Below are 17562 nucleotides of genomic sequence, written 5' to 3'. Positions count from 1 at the left end.
AATGTTTTAAAAAAACAACAAACAACAACCATAGGGCTAGCCTAGCTTAAACAAATTGCTGCTGCTATAACTAGTCTTATAGAATATTATGAAAACACAGTTAGATAAATGATAAACTGACATAGCTGTAAAGTTCTGGAATGTCAGACTACCAGTTCTCTGCCAAATAAAGTGCCTGAACTTATTTTATTTTACAACATTTACTGCAACTCCATTTGATGCATTTTCCTCCGATTATAATTTTGATATGAAATGAAGCAGGTGCAAAAAACATGTTGAAAGTCAGTGGATGACATCCCGAGGGAAAACAAGACACCAAGAGGTCTATTCTCCAGTGCAAACAAGTCAATGTTTGTAGCTGTGTGTTTTGTTTTACTTAGCATATTCTACCATTGACTTAAGTCTGGGTTTTGTACATGTTTAAGCAAGATACACCCTTTGGATGGAGAAATACCAAAGTATGGGCATTTTGCATATAAATGATCCTTACATGCATTCTGCCACTAACAAACATGCTTTCAATTGCATTTTTTTCTACACGCTCTGCAGGGCTGTATTACATCAAGCAGCTGTACATGGCCAAATACAACACTGCATTGTAGAAAGTATATAACAAAACTAAGCATTTCACATTTATTGTACATATAGAAATACATGTTATACTCAATCATATAATTATATAATACAGTGGAATCCTGCAGATTACCATTTAAACTCTCATGAGTTTAATGATTATTTTACATGGGTGTTCACAGTAGAGGACATGAGTAACTTACCACCTTTTATTACAAATACAGCGTTGTCTATGCCCAATATATGTATAACTGAGGCTGATGTGGTACAAAGTCTAGCAAAGCTCAAAATAAATAAATCACAGGGCCTTGATTAAATCTTACCTATAGTTTTAAAAGAGATGAGGGATATTATTAGCCAATCCTTATCTGCTGGTGTGGTACCTTCTCATTGGAAGCATGCTAATATAATGCCTAAATTCAAAAAAGGAGATAGAAGTAATCCAGCAAACTATAGGCCAATCAGTTTAACTTGTATAACAGGAAAAGTAATAGAAGCTATAATCCAAGTGGAAATGGTAGATTGCCTGGATTCAAATAACATTCTGAGGGATAGCCAACATGCATTTAGGAGAGGTAGATCCTGTTTAATTAATCTACTTGAGTCCTTTGAAGAAGTGCAAGACAAATTGATCACAAAAAAGCCTACAATGTGATCTACTTTCCAGAAGGCCTTTGATGCTGTCCCCCACAAATGGCTTCTGCTTAAGCTCAAAGCTTCAGGGATTCTAGGAACTGTAGCAGCTTGGATCGAAAAACTGGTTAACATACATGGCAGCGTGTAGTTCTTAGAAGCACAATGTCACAGTGGGCCTGCATTCATAGTGGGGTACCGTAGGGTTAAATTTTAGGACCACTATTGTTCCTAATTTACATTAATGATATGGACACCAATACATACAGTAAACTGGTTAAATTTGCAGACGACACCAAGGTGGTGGGTGGTGTAGCAGATACTGAACTAGCGGCTCAGCAGCTACAGCGGGATATTGATTTAATTAGTGACTGGGCCGATACCTGGCAGGTGAAATTTAACATAGACAAATGTAAAGTACTCCATGTAGGGAGCAGAAATATAAAGTACAGGTATTTTATGGGACCTACTGAAATAAAGGTAGCTGATTATGAGAAAGACCTTGGTGTGTATGTTGATGCTTCCATGTCTCATTCTCGCCAGTGCGGGGAAGCAAAAAAAAGGCCAATAGGATGTTACATCTCTAGGTGTGTGGAGTTTAAGTCAAGGGAGGTGATGCTAAGATTATACAATTCCTTGGTAAGACCCAACCTTGAATGTTGTGTGGAGGTTTGGTCACCATACCTTAAAAAGGACATTGCTGCCTTGTGATTTTTAGTTACTTTTTTAGAGAAAATTGTTTAAAATCATTAAATCAGGACAATTTTATATACCTAAAAAGTTAGGGTGATGTCAACTGACCAACACAAAAACCAAATACTGTATTTTTTTTCCTCTAAAAATTCTCATGCTCACAAGAATGAACTTTTTCAACATAAAATGGTTTCTGTGGATTTTAGTTAGGTTCACAATGTTGTATGTGTATATGTGTAGTATGTGTAACTCAACTTTTTAAACAGTTTTTTGACTTGTACACCTGATGTGAAAATAGACCCCTGAGTGCATAGACAGTTTAGCATGTAAGTAGGTGGAATTTTAAAACACAGACTGTTTTAATGCTTGTCAAACATTGTTGTGAAAGAGTTTCCTATGTTATTATGAAAGAGTTCCCTATGTTGTTATTATTGTGTGTATTTTTCTTGCTATTTTCCTCCCTTCAAACACTCACTCACAAAGCAGAACCAGTATTTACATTCAACATTCAAGAACTTCCTAAGTCATGTAGTTGAAAAAATATTTAACCCTACCTGTAACTGGAGGAGCTCCTGTGTAAGCTTTGAAACATTATTTTCAGCCTTTATTGCTCGTTTCTGGGAGAAAAGAATTAAGATCAAAACACAAAAAAAAAATTAAAAAGATATTTTCATTCTTACATACACATTTCTACAAATTTAAAAAGTTCAATTTGAGGAAACCTGCATGAAAAAAACAATGTCTGTATTTTTATATGACTTATAATGCAATTCATTGACTCATTCAGATTTGTTTTGTAGCAGTGGACAATGCTTTTGACACATCTAAAAAATTTCCCTGAGTTTCATCAAAACTAGAAAACATAAAGATACAATATAATTAAAAACACTACAGCAAAATGTTACATACAAACCTTTTTCAAGGATTCAACGGGATTCAAAATGTTTGTCATTTGTAATAGTACTTTGTACTATTGTACTTTTTTCCCGCTGCTTCCAGCATCAATAAGACGGCAGTTGGGGTACTTGGATGTGTCCCGATTTGTCGGTTTTATTTTATACATAGTGTCTTTTTCTGTTTACTTGCATATTATGACAAGGATGCTCTTCTAAAGATTAAACACAAGCTACAACATAGTCAGTGGGCAAAAATAGAATCATCTTCTGGTAGTATATTGACTTTACTGTCATCAGCAGTCTTCATAGCCAAAGAAAGAGGTGAGATGGAACAGGAGGTCTTGACTGCTTCAGGAAACAAGGGTTATAATCTCTGCTACATAGATCATTCCTCTCCAATGTTTATTCCCTCACAAGTAAAATCAAACAGTTGCAGTTCTTAATACAGAAGAATATGGACTTTTCCCTTTCTTCTGCTTCAGAGAAACTTTGCTCAGCAACTCAATTCTAGATGCAACAGTGGATCTTCCTGGCTTTTCTTTCTATCATACTGACTGCACTGCAGATCTTTGCAACAAATCTAAACGTGGCAGTGTGCAGAAATACCAGTCAAGGTTGATGCAAAAACGTGGCCATTCTCAATAAATCCTGCCCTACAGATCTAAAACTAATAATTCTAAATGGTAGACTGTTTTATCTACCATGCGAGTTTGCCTCCATAATCCTTTTTGGTGTTCACATTCCATCACAAGCACAGTGTTGCAACTACTGGCCAATTGCATCGCAGAGATAAGAGAAAAGCAGACTCGTAAACAATTTACCTCAGTGACTTTATGCAGATTTGAGCATAGACCTGCTAGAATATCACCAACGCATAAAATAATCCTTTAGGTGAGTGTGTGTGTGTGTATATATATATATATATATATATATCCATCCATCCATCCATCCATCCATCATCTGCCGCTTGTCCGGGGTTCGGGTCGCGGGGGTAGCAGCTTCAGTAGAGGCACCCAGACCTCCCTCTCCCCAGCTAACCCCACCAGCTCCTCGGGGGGGACAGCCGAGAGATATAATCCCTCCAGCGAGTCCTGGGCCTGCCCTGGGGCCTCCTCCCTGTAGGACATGCACGGAAAACCTCTCCTGGTAGCCGCCCAGGAGGCATCCGCACCAGATGTCCAAACCACCTCAACTGGCTCCTTTCGACATGAAGAAGCAGCGGTTCTACTCTGAGGCCCTCCCGGATATCCGAACTTCTCACCCTATCCCTAAGGGAGAACCCAGACACCCTGCGGAGAAACCTCATTTCGGCTGCTTGTATTCGCGATCTCGTTCTTTCGGTCATTACCCATAGCTCATGACCATAGGTGAGGGTAGGGACAAAGATGGACCAATAGATCAAGAGCTTGGCTTTTTGGCTCAGTTCTTTCTTAGCCACGACGGACCGGTTAAGCGCCTGCAGAACTGCAGACGCCGCTCCGATCCGTCTATCCAGCTCCCGATCTCGCCTACCCTCACTTGAGAACAAGACCCCGAGATACTTAAACTCATCCACTTGAGGCAGTACGTCTTCCCCAACCCGAAGAGGGCAAACCACCCGTTTCCGGCTGAGAACCATGGTCTCGGACTTGGAGGTGCTAATCCTCATCCCTGCCGCTTTGCACTCGGCTGCGAACCGCCCCAGTGCCTGCTGGAGATCCCCAGCAGATGAAGCCAGCAGGACGACATCGTCTGCAAAAAGCAGCGAGGCAATCCTGAGGTCACCAAACTGGACACCCTCGACGCCTTGGCTGCGCCTAGAAATCCTGTCCATAAATATGATAAACAGGACCGATGACAAAGGGCAGCCCTGGCGGAGCCCAACACGCACCTGGAACACGTCCGACTTATTGCCGGCAATGCGGACCAAGCTTCTGCTCCGTTCGTACAGGGACCGGATCGCCCACAACAGTGGACCCCGGACCCCAAACTCTCGAAGCACCCCCCACAGAGCACCTCGGGGAACCCGGTCGTAAGCCTTTTCCAAATCCACAAAACACATGTAGACTGGATAGGCAAACTCCCAGGCCCCCTCCAGTACCCTTGCAAGGGTATAAAGCTGGTCCAGCGTTCCACGACCAGGACGAAAACCGCATTGTTCCTCCTGAATCCGAGATTCGACTATCGATCTCACCCTCCTCTCCAGTACCCCGGAATAGACTTTCCCAGGGAGGCTGAGAAGTGTGATCCCCCTGTAGTTGGAACACACCCTCCGGTCCCCTTTCTTAAATAAGGGGACCACCACCCCGGTCTGCCAATCCAGCGGCACTGTCCCTGACCTCCACGCACTGTTGAGAAGGCGTGTCAGCCACGACAGCCCCACAACATCTAGAGCCTTCAGGTACTCCGGGCGGATCTCGTCCACCCCCGGGGCCCGGCCACCACGGAGTTGTTTAACCACCCCGGCCACCTCAGCCTCAGTGATGGGCAAGCCCCCCCAAGCACCCTTGGGCTCTATGCCCTCAGATGTCTCAAAGGCAGTATGCGTAGATGTATCTGAGGCAGGGTTGAGGAGGTCCTCAAAGTATTCCTTCCACCTCCGGATGATGTCCCCAGGTGAGGTCAACAGCCCCCCCCCCCCCACTATAAATAGTAGGAACCAGGAGCTGCTTCCCCCTCCTGATACTCCGTATGGTTTGCCAGAACCTTTTTGAGGCCGACCGAAAGTCACTTTCCATGGCCTCACCGAACTCCTCCCACGCCCGGGTTTTTGCTTCTGCGACCGCCCGAGCCGCATTCCGCCTGGCCCGCCGGTACCCGTCAGCTGCCTCCGGAGACCCCCGGGCTAATAATTCCCGGTAAACCTCCTTCTTCAGCTTCACGGCCCCCCTCACCTCTGGTGTCCACCATCGGGTACGGGGGTTACCGCCACGACAGGCCCCGACCACCCTGCAGCCACAGCTCCGTACGGCCGCTTCCACAATGGAGGTCCGGAACAGTGTCCATTCAGACTCAATGTCCCCTACCTCCCCCGGCATGCAGTCGGAATGAGTCAACTCATCACCAGGTGGTGATCAGTTGACAGCTCTGCCCCTCTCTTTACCCGAGTGTCCAAGACGGAGGGCCGCAGATCAGTTGATACGATTATAAAATCGATCATCGACCTGTAGCCCCGGGCATGTTCGTACCATGTCCACTTATGGACACCCTTATGCTCGAACATGGTGTTCGTTATGGACAAACCATGCATTGCACAGAAGTCCAATAACAGAACACCACTCGGATTCAGATCAGGGAGGCCGTTCCTCCCAATCACCCCCTTCCAGGTGACACTGTCATTGCCCATGTGAGCGTTGAAGTCCCCCAGCAAAACGATGGAATCCCCCTGCGACACGCCAAATAGCATACTGCTAAGGGAATCCAAGAAGGCCGGGTACTCCGAACTGACATTCGGCGCATAAGCCGACCCGAAGGCGCAGGGAAACAGCCCTGCGGAGAAAATATACACACACTCACCTAAAGGATTATTAGGAACACCTGTTCAATTTCTCATTAATGCAATTATCTAATCAACCAATCACATGGCAGTTGCTTCAATGCATTTAGGGGTGTGGTCCTGGTCAAGACAATCTCCTGAACTCCAAACTGAATGTCAGAATGGGAAAGAAAGGTGATTTAAGAAATTTTGAGCGTGGCATGGTTGTTGGTGCCAGACGGGCCGGTCTGAGTATTTCACAATCTGCTCAGTTACTGGGATTTTCACGCACAACCATATCTAGGGTTTACAAAGAATGGTGTGCAAAGGGAAAAACATCCAGTATGCGGCAGTCCTGTGGGCGAAAATGCCTTGTTGATGCTAGAGGTCAGAGGAGAATGGGCCGACTGATTCAAGCTGATAGAAAAGCAACTTTGACTGAAATAACCACTCGTTACAACCGAGGTATGCAGCAAAGCATTTGTGAAGCCACAACACGCACAACCTTGAGGCGGATGGGCTACAACAGCAGAAGACCCCACCGGGTACCACTCATCTCCACTACAAATAGGAAAAAGAGGCTACAATTTGCACGAGCTCACCAAAATTGGACAGTTGAAGACTGGAAAAATGTTGCCTGGTCTGATGAGTCTCGATTTCTGTTGAGACATTCAAATGGTAGAGTCAGAATTTGGCGTAAACAGAATGAGAACATGGATCCATCATGCCTTGTTACCACTGTGCAGGCTGGTGGTGGTGGTGCAATGGTGCGGGGGATGTTTTCTTGGCACACTTTAGGCCCCTTAGTGCCAATTGGGCATTGTTTAAATGCCACGGCCTACCTGAGCATTGTTTCTGACCATGTCCATCCCTTTATGACCACCATGTACCCATCCTCTGATGGCTACTTCCAGCAGGATAATGCACCATGTCACAAAGCTCGAATCATTTCAAATTGGTTTCTTGAACATGACAATGAGTTCACTGTACTAAAATGGCCCCCACAGTCACCAGATCTCAACCCAATAGAGCATCTTTGGGATGTGGTGGAACGGGAGCTTTGTGCCCTGGATGTGCACATCTTTGGGGAAGATGGTGGCGCAGGAGGTAGTGCTATTGTTCGGCAACTGGAAGGTTGCAGGTTCGAGCCCTGGTTCCTCCTGACCCCATCAAAGTGTCCTTGAGCAAGACACTGAACCCCAAATTGCTCCCGGTGTGCAGGTTGGCACCTTGCATGGCAGCCTCCGCCACCGGTGTATGAATGTGTGTATGAATGGGTGAATGTGAAGCATAAATTGTAAAGCACTTTGAGTACTCGTAAGAGTAGAAAAGCGCTATATAAATGCAGTCCATTTACCATGTGCATCCCACAAATCTCCATCAACTGCAAGATGCTATCCTATCAATATGGGCCAACATTTCTAAAGAATGCTTTCAGCACCTTGTTGAATCAATGCCACGTAGAATTAAGGCAGTTCTGAAGGCGAAAGGGGGGCAAACACCGTATTAGTATGGTGTTCCTAATAATCCTTTAGGTGAGTGTATACACACACACACACACACATTATATACAGTATATATATATATGCAACAGCAAAATGTGTCCTCTGCATTTAACCCATATGTGACTTTCGTGACATAGCAGGGGGCAGCTAATTCAGTGCCTGGGGAGCAGTGCTTGGGGGCGGTACCTTGCTCAGGGTACCTCAGTGGTGCCTTGCTGGTCGGGGATTTGAACCAGCAATCTTTCAATTACAAGTGCACTTCCCTAACCATCAAGCCACCACTGCCCACACACTGCATAAAGGTTGAATCAATGGCAAGTTACTTACTGTAATATCCGGACTATAAGCCGCTACTATTTTCACTAGCTTTGGACCCTGTGGCTTATACAACGGTGCAGCTTATCTATGGATTTTTACAGCTAACGGTCACCAGGGGCGCACTATCAAGGAAGTGCAAGAGCGAGACAGACAGTTCGTGCCAAGGAAGTGTTCATGCACACACCCTCATTATGGAAAACAAACAGAGAAGTGCATATGATGCTGCTTTTAAGTTAATGGCAATCAATCTGGCTGTAAAAGAAAGAAATAGAGCTGCTGCACGTACCCTTGTCATCAATTAATCAATGGTGAGATGTTGGAGACGGCAGCGTGAAGAACTGAGTCAATGCAAAAAGACAAAAAAATCCTTCAGAGGTAATAAAAGCAGATGGCCAGAACTTGAAAACTTTCTTGAAGACTGGGTGAGCACACAGAGGGCAGACGGCTAGGGTGTTTCCACTGTGCAGATCCGACTGAAAGCCAAAACAACCGCCAAAGAAATGAATATTGAAGATTTTAGAGGTGGACCATCATGGTGTCTCAGATTTATGAGACGAAAAGGACTGTCCATCAGGGCATGGACGACTCTGTGTCAGCAACTCCCTCCAGACCATGAGGAGAAAATAAACTTCCACGAATTCACACAAAGAAAGATAGACGAATATTCCATCGGACCAGACGACATCATAAACATGGATGAAGTGCCTCTGTCCTTTGACCTGCCTCTCACAAGGACTGTTAACAAGAAAGGTGAATTGTCCATCACACTGAGAACAACTGGCCATGAGAGAACAAATTTCACTTGTGTTCTGGGCTGCACAGCATCCGGACTAAAGCTTCCACCGATGGCGATTATTAAACGGATGACTATGCCAAATGAAAAATTCCCAAAAGACATCTCCGTAAAAGTCAACCAGAAAGGGTGGATGATGGAAAGCTTAATGAAGGAATGGCTGAATGAGTGCTATGGCAAGCGACCTGGGGGATTTTTTTGCCAAAAAAAAGCATTGCTCGTTTTGGACATATAACAGAGTCTGTGAAAGCAGCCATCAAGAGCACAAACTCAATTCCAGCTGTGATTCCAGGGGGCACAACGAAGCATTTGCAGCCACTTGACATCAGTGTGAATCGTGCTTTTAAAGTGGCACTACGAGTTCAGTGGGAGGCATGGATGACTAGCAGCGAGAAATCATTCACCAAAACTGGTCGCATGCGAAGAGCAACTTTTGCTCAAGTCTGCCAGTGGATCCTGACAGCATGGAGAAGTGTGAAAACATCCATGATCACCAACGGGTTTCGAAAAGCTGGACTGCTGCGTGATGACGACAAAGCCGTTCGATTCCGACACTGACGTAGAAGAAGAGGAGTCAATTGGTTTTGAGAGCGACAACAAAGCAGAGAGAGTGGCTGACGAGGCCATTCTGGGCCTGTTCGTTTCCGACACCGACGAAGAGGACTTTGGTGGTTTTAGTATGCAGGAGGAAGACGATGACATGAGGATTAATGACTGACTTTTCTGGTATAGTAGGCTGGTTATTTTGATACAGTAAACGGCCGCGTTACTGCACCTTTACTGCTGTGTTGGCACTTTTCGGAAAAGATGCTGGTTATTTTGTTAAGCAGCCATGTTACTGCACCTTTACTGCCGTGTTACAGGCAAGCACTTTTAAAAACAAATTAAATTTAGCCATTTAACGTTATTGCCTCGTCAAGCGCTGTAAGCTTTGTTTTTTGTTATACTGCACTACTACGGTACTATGACTGCAGGACGTGCGCTGGGAGTACACTGTAGGATCACACATGCACATATCACAGGGCCTAAATTCCAGGTGGCCTGAGACAAGGCCGAGCCTGGTACGAGAGGCACCAAAGGGGGGTTACACACATAAACACACACACACAGATAACAAGGGAGGCCAGCACTCCAACTTTTATTGCCCAAAGATTTAGGGACCTACAGACAAGCAGAGTGGACCTAATGGACAGGGGTCCTTCGACTTGGCACACAACCCCTTCCCCATACATTCTGCCTTACATATCACTCACCCAACAGACCAACACCCTAAAGAAAGTTTCATTTAAGTTTGGCTTTTGTATACCCTGTATATTGATTTACTCATGACTACTAGTCTCAATATACAGATAGGTTATGTTTGTATGTGTCCTTAGGCAATCTTAGTGTTTTGTGTGCCACCCTTATAACCATGTTCACTGAGTATCACCTATTTTACCCCTTTGCACTTGAACACATATAGATTTAAATAAATAGATAGGTATAGCTACCATTGTATATATGTTCTCATGGTATACCAGAAGAATCTGGAAAATTAGTGTAACCAATGTGTCCTAACTTTTAGAGTCTTCTTTGTTAACAACCCCCCTTCTCTTCCAACATTCCTTTGTGGTCCTTATCTGATCTTGGTGGACCGTTACCAAGTTTCTTTGTTCTACCATGCTATATTAAAAAGAACTGAATTAAGGTGTACATTATCCATTTTGGAGAAGATCAATTAGAATAAGCCACACCAACCAAGATATGTTGTGTCCAGATGTGCAACTTATATTGATATTACCACAAACTAATGGCCATGCCTATCTATGGATAAGATGTGCTGTTTGTAATATGAATATTTGATGTAATGTCTGCACAAAGTGTAACATCTGTTGAGGTGCAACCCAAAACACCTGTATCCTATACTGATGTGAATCAGTCACATAGATAAAATAATTAATTGTTTAATCAATTAATACAGATGGTATGAGGTATGTACCTGTGAAGCTGGTATGGCATGTTTGGTGTCAAACTGATTGTTAATCACCCCTGATTCCAAATCTGGTCAGTGATTACCATAAAAGTGGATGTATCAAAAGTTATAATAGCTTAATGAAATTCATCAGTAAAGGGAGAATCAGTCGGGCCATAAATCCCAAAAGGACTGATACAGACCCCCTTCCGAAAGCCCGCCAAATGGATGCCCAGCCATTGGGCCAGGAGTCGAATTCCTGGTCATCCCTATTCATGAACTTTAGACCATAAAAACCTGGCATCTCAGAACAAAGGTGCGCAAAGAATAACCATCAGCCCGAAGGAGAACATCAGCCGGGGCAAACAGATCATCAAGCGCAGAAAAGACCATCAGCCCGGGAGACGAGAAGCCCACAAGAAACCCTCCGGTGAAGGCCCAGCTGAACAGAGAACAGCACCCAAGACAAAGCTTCACCAGGAGAGAGAATCCAAAGGGGCTCCACTCCACTGCTCCAAACGCCGCGCCTTCCTGAGTGCCATCAGCTCAGCAGCTCTGCCATCAACTGCCAAGAACCCCCCCTCCACTCTTCAACCAAGAAAACCAACTTCCTTTCATTCTAACAACTTAAGCTGTTCTGTTAACCTGCTATAAGACTTTAGGGTCGTGTTCCACAAACTGTGATTGCTTTGCAGAACAGTATTTCCCATTTAAGGTTACTCATTTAAATCCGGTCATTGCATTTTCATAATTACATCGTTTGTTTTATTCCGTTATTTCGTGTTTGTTGTTTGTGTTAGGTGTAATGTCTGTCTTATGTTAGTTGTAGTGTTAGCTAGGAATAAATGCATGTCTTTTACACAACTTTAGCCTCCGTCATTGAGTGTCTCACAATAAAGTCCCTGCCTCTGTGCGATCTTGCTACACGCTCTGAACCTCAAACTCGCCTGAAACATCACGAGACTCTCTCTCATCGGCCGCGAGGGGAGCTTCGCTACCAATCGTTTACATTACCTGGTGATGCAGCTCGCTGGACGAGCCTTCTAACCCAGGTTACTAAGCGATACTGGTAATTAGTGAATCCCATTTAGGTCTCACATTAACAGACTCACAGGGATACCGCAATTGAGTTTGGAGGAGCCGACCATTCGGCATAACGATTGGTTAATAATCAGCATTAAATAATAATTAATTAAACTTTAATTAATTTCAAACATATTGGTGGAGATATTAAAAATTACCTGAGCTAATAATTCCTACAGCACCGTGCACTGTATTTGTGCACTGCACGAATGTTGTTAGTCAAGTCAAAGATGTGAAAGTTTGATTGAAAGATTGAAAGATTTAATGTGTTTCTCATATGTTAATAAATGGGACTCTTTGCGTTCCCAAACAGTCATCTCTGTCCCGACAATCTCCTCTGTGGTAGCAGGAACCCTAATATACGGTAATTAAACATTAAAACACCTGCGGCTTATAGTCGGGTGTGGCTTATATATGGAACAATCTGTATTTCCCCCAAATTTAGCTGGTGTGGTTTATATTCAGGTGTGCCTTATAGTCCGGAAATTACAGTAGTTTTCGGAGTGGCCCAGACGGAGGACACCAGGAAGTGCAGAGGAAGAGAACTTTTTATTTTATTTATTTATCTTTATTGTAGGATCACGCAGGCCCCACAGCCAGTATTTTATGGCCGCTGAGGGAGTGAGTCGGCCATGCCAAGATCTCCCTCCGTACCTCTTTGACCCAGGGCCCCTCTCCAGGAAGCCGAAGCCCGCATTCCAATGTTTATGGCCCTCAAACGGAGGACCCAGATAGTGGAAAGGGGGGGAGATCCTGCATCTCTCTGGAGTGGGACAAAGCTAAAATCATATGCCATCTATTGTGTATTTGATTGTGTGTTATCCTCACTATTATTTGGCATCATAACTGTAAACTTGGTGGATGTGTATGTGTCAGTCACAATTGTCTTTTATTTTTCTTATAAATGTCCCATTGTATCTTTGCCACTTGGACAATTATATACATATATATATATATATATATATTAATATGCACAGATAGGTAAACACTGGGGTTATCCAACCACGTGCTCACACCTCTCTCAGAGAATAGGGGAAATGAGTTTAAGGGGTGTAACCAAGTAGGTAGAAATGTTTGAGCACATAGTTATTTAGTTAATAGAACTAAGGAAGGCCCCCACCCCTCACCAAAAGGGGGGGGGGAAGGGGTAGAAATGCGGTTGCTTATCTATGCCTTACAGTCGTAAATCAGAGATTCGCGCTCTTTTCCTGCCTCCCTTTGTCTGAAAGAGACTATGCAATGTATGTTAAAACTTGTGTACTGAACCCCTTTTAATAGCCCAATTTGCTACATTTTATAATTTTGCAATGTATAATCAACACTGTTCTTTCACTGAAGTAAAGAAAGTTACCCAAGCCATCCTTAATTAGGACACACTGTATGCAATGGGGTACAGCTTCAGTAAAATATACCTGAACTTGTCACAGCTGTGAGATATGCCACCTAGCCATGTATTCTGCACATTGATGGCAATAATAAGCATGCACCTCATAAGAGGAATTATAAATTAATCAATGAAAATTAGCAAAGGTTTGGATCAAAGGTGGAATATCATGTTTGGTATCAATGTCATCCTAAATTATGTCCGAATGTGAATCCGGGGACGGATTATTACACAATTGAACCTATCCAAAGCTAAATTACTTAATTAAAATCAGCACAAAAGTTGGCCAAAGACCACCATAAATCTATGGTGCCATTCGGGGAGCCTGCAACCGGCCCCTCGGATCCAGGTACCAATTCTCATTGGGTATGAGTTGGACCCTGGGTCATGAATATTCATGGAGCCCACGGGGCATAAAAACCTCACACCCGGAGGAGAAAAAAGAAGTCATCGAAAGAAGTCATCGAAAAAGGAGAAGAAAACGTAAAGCCTCCAATCCAAGACTGCGGGAGAAACTACGCGCGGAGAAGATTAAATCTACCATCGAAACTACGAAGCCTCTCCGCCGCGAGTTTCAACAAAAGATAAAGCTGATCCCCGCTGCAATCACGTAAACTCACCGTCAACTCTCTCATAGGCAGCTAGTACCGGCTGATTTACACTGAAATCTGGGTTGCCTGTTTAGATCCTAGGCTTGCCGTTGCAGAACAGTATTTAATCAAAGCTTATCACTGTTTCCTACTGTAAATCCATTTTCCGTAATTTCGTTATTGTGTTTGTATGTATTAGGTTATGTGTAATGTTTGTCCTGTTTTAGTGTAGTATTAGAATAAACGCATGCTGTTCACATTTTAAATCTCCCTCTCTGTGCTTACAATAAGTCACTTTATTGGTCTGAATCCCGTTACTGAGCTTTGAAGTCCCACTCGCGTCCTCAAGTATCGCGAGACTCTCTCTTTGGCCAAGAGCTGAGTCGCTAGGTTACAGAAAGAAGCTAACCCGGTGGACGGGCAGCTATCTTAGACTGAGTAGTGATACCAACGAATGAATTCCATTCACAATCTGGACTTAAATCATCCAGATCTTTACCAAGTGGGACTAATATAAAGACTGTGATATCGGAACAACAACTCAAACCTAATATTCCCTATTTAATTGTGTATGAATTAATAATTAATTAATTCATAATCAATTCCCCTGAACATTGGTGGGAAACCATCCCCATTTGAGCTGTTCAATTCCTACATAATTGGTGGAGAATTGCGGGTACCGATTTAAACTTATTGTGAGCACAAAATTTAAACTTTTTACAAGCAAACAGTCGAATAGGCATTACTGTTAACGGATTGCACTGGTTGACGATTGAGCGAACCGCAGTCAAAGGCATCAGAACGGAACTACGCGGGTTCCCTACTGTGCCTCACTAGTAATAGATTGTTTAAATTTTGCGTTTTATTTAAGCATTTTATTTTAGGTTTCGTTTTCTTAACTGCAGTAAACGCTTATCCTATATCTGACGAGATTCTCAGGTATAGTGCGTTGTTTCCAGGATAGATTCGGACGAGGTTCTCCGTCTCTAACATCCTGCCAGAGATCTCTAAATTAGCCAACAGGAATTCCCGTTACGAGTTTCTAACCTGAATTCTGTTGTGTTAAGACTCCCTGAGTTAAGACCGATAGCGTAGCTAACTATCCTCTTACTCACACGTTTGTGCCTGCTTTAGGAAAGAGCAAGCTTAACGCCACCACGGGCAAATAGCCGGAGGGTGTGTGTGTTATTTAACGGGAGTCTGGTGCAGAAAACCCGCCGTGGTATAAGCACCATTCGCGACGTGACGCGACAGCACATTCGCTGCTTGGATCCGTCGCCAAAAGGCAAGCGCCGCCTTGCTGTCGTAGTAAGGTTCAGAGGTCTTAAGCCGCGCACCGCGCAGACCATAGTGTGCTTGCATTAAAGGTCGATTTTCTAGCATTGGCAAACCAGCATTGTCTAGCGATCGCCTCGATTACGAGTGCCGTCCACGAACGCCACCGTAATCACATCTGGGTCGGATAAGGCCGCAGGCCTGCCCCGACGCCACTGCAGGGGTCACAAACGCCTCCCACCGAGGGAGTAACACCCCATAGAGCCTCTAGTGGGCCGGCCTGGAAGTACCACGCCATTTTGGATTGCGCCTCTAGGCGTCAACCATAGAAGTACAACGCCATTTTGGATCGCGCCTCTAGGGGTCAACCATAGGAGTGCTACGCCATTTAAATTGCGCCTCTAGTGGTCAGCTCCGAAAACACTGAATTGGATCCAACGGCATTGTACTCTGAGCAGAAGTCAACCATAGGACTACTTTTATGTAACTTGGTGGCATCTAATTAGTTAATTGTTACACAATCAACTTGTGTTTATGATAAATTAATTAGAATCTCATTTGATTTAATTTGACTTTTCCTTTCCCTGTTTCATTTTAATTTGGGCTTTTCGCATTTTATGATTTTAATTGCTCCCTTCCCCCACACAAGGACTTATGCAAGGGTTTGAATTAAATACATAAAATCAATAATAATAAATCAGTTACTTGCCCTACCAAATCAGGCAGCGGTTGGGGTTCTGAGTGTGATCAGTCAAGCTTTTCCGGTACTGGGTGTTTACCATCCGCTCTAATTGGTGGAGCTTGTCCGAGTTGCTGCTGTCACTGCTTGCGATCTTACAGTTTGTCAGAACTGAAAGGGAAGTTCTCAGCAATTGGATGCCCAAAAGCGCGCCAGCTGGGCTGCACCCACTGACTCATTAAGGGCAAGGTTGGCAGGTATCTCGGGAGGTCATTACAAGTTTGAGCAGGACCTCGTCTAGGGCAAAGTTCAGGAGAACAGCCCTAGCTTGGACTCTCAATCGGTTGGGTGACACCCGAGTGCCGTTGCGCCGTCTCTTGTTCGAGTCAGGGCCAGGCAGTGCGCCCAATAAGCTGAGCCCCACCTGGGTTGTCTCAGTTGTGCGTACAGAACACGCCCTTTCCAAGTTGACATTGCTGGGGATCGGGGGTGAGTGGGAGCCGGGCTCGGGCCTGCTTGGCTAAGATTGAGCTGTGGGACGTGCCTTGTCCGGGAGAGACACCTGACAGCATTCAAACCCCTCCACTCCAGTAAATAGCTTAACACCGCGACACACCGCATAAAGGCAAGCAGAACAGAACCTGCCAATTTTTCCTCTTCTGGTTAGATCTGATCTGCAACAGCAAGCCAGGTTTTGAACGCGGTCCCACTGCTATTGCCGCTGGAAATTCTCCTTGTTCCCCCAACTTCCCTTCTCTCTCCTGACAGCCCATCAGTAGTCACACACACAGCCGGTGGTGTGACTCCTTCCAGACTTAGCTGTCGTTTCTTCTTCCTACCACAGACGCTCACAGGGAACAACTTTTCTTCATTTATTTTGTCTGGGTAACCAGTTCGTGGTTCAATACACCCGCCCTGTTACCCATTGACGGGCCCTAGTCCTATTTGTTTTCTTTTCCTTTCTTTGATTTGTCACCTCAGTTTCAGGTAGCAGGCCACCCGCCTAGCCCATACCCGTCTGAGAGCAACAGACCTCTAGTGTCACCCTTCAGTTAATCAAGTCACTATGGCCCACAGAGAAAGCCCCCTGGACCAATGGAAAGCCTTAGGCACCTGGCTGGACGTCATGACTGGCGATTTCCTGCCCGGTCACACGGAGCTCATACAGGGAAAAGGCATGGACCAAATTGATGAGGACATTGCTGAACTCATGGCCACGCCCCCTACTCAGAAGCCCGGGAGCAAAGAGCTAACCAAAGTACTCGGCTCCCTAGCACACAAGCTTCTAGCCAGGCTGATGATGGGTGAAGAAGAAACATCCCGCCTCCAGGAACAGGTGCAAATCCTCGAGCAACGGGATGGAGACACCCGAAGACTACTGGCCGAGAGTCATCAAGATGCTATCCAAGCACAAGATCGCATCGAGAAGTTGGAGCAAGAACTCCAGCAAAAGAGGACCCCATCCCCAGAGGGGGAGGAGACCATAGAAGATGACACACATAAACTCACTGAAGAGCTTCAACAGGCCTTGGAAGAGCTCCGAGTTCAGGCTGATCAACGAGAACAGAAAGCCAAAGCCACCCGAGAGGACCTCACGGCCAAACTCAACCAGGTTGAAACCCTGTTGGATAGAGCCCACAAAGAGCTCCAGGAAAGGAACAACCGAATCCAATCCCTGGAGGACCATCGGGGAGAAGCCCAAAGGCAAGTCCGCGAGCTCAGGCACCAGGTGACG

The 17562-nt window shown here is 44.9% G+C and overlaps 1 protein-coding gene across 5 annotated transcripts in view; it reads right to left on the bottom strand.

Annotated features, from left to right (window-relative positions):
- entr1 (endosome associated trafficking regulator 1) overlaps nt 1-17562 on the bottom strand; it is a 190872-nt gene that overhangs the window by 113954 nt on the left and 59356 nt on the right. For all 5 annotated transcript variants that reach the window (XR_011989322.1, XR_011989324.1, XM_072709102.1 and 2 more), the window contains exon 6: nt 2454-2516. Coding sequence is in view for 3 of the 5 variants with exons in the window: in XM_072709102.1 (XP_072565203.1) it covers nt 2454-2516 (63 nt within the window). In the remaining 2 variants the exon portion in view is untranslated. The remainder of the gene's footprint in view (nt 1-2453; nt 2517-17562) is intronic.

The sequence above is a fragment of the Paramormyrops kingsleyae genome, chromosome 2, assembly GCF_048594095.1.
Source record: "Paramormyrops kingsleyae isolate MSU_618 chromosome 2, PKINGS_0.4, whole genome shotgun sequence".
In the NCBI taxonomy this organism is placed as follows: Eukaryota; Metazoa; Chordata; class Actinopteri; order Osteoglossiformes; family Mormyridae; genus Paramormyrops; species Paramormyrops kingsleyae.
Note: the sequence above shows the minus strand (reverse complement) of the source record. Positions and strands in the feature narration are given on the sequence as shown.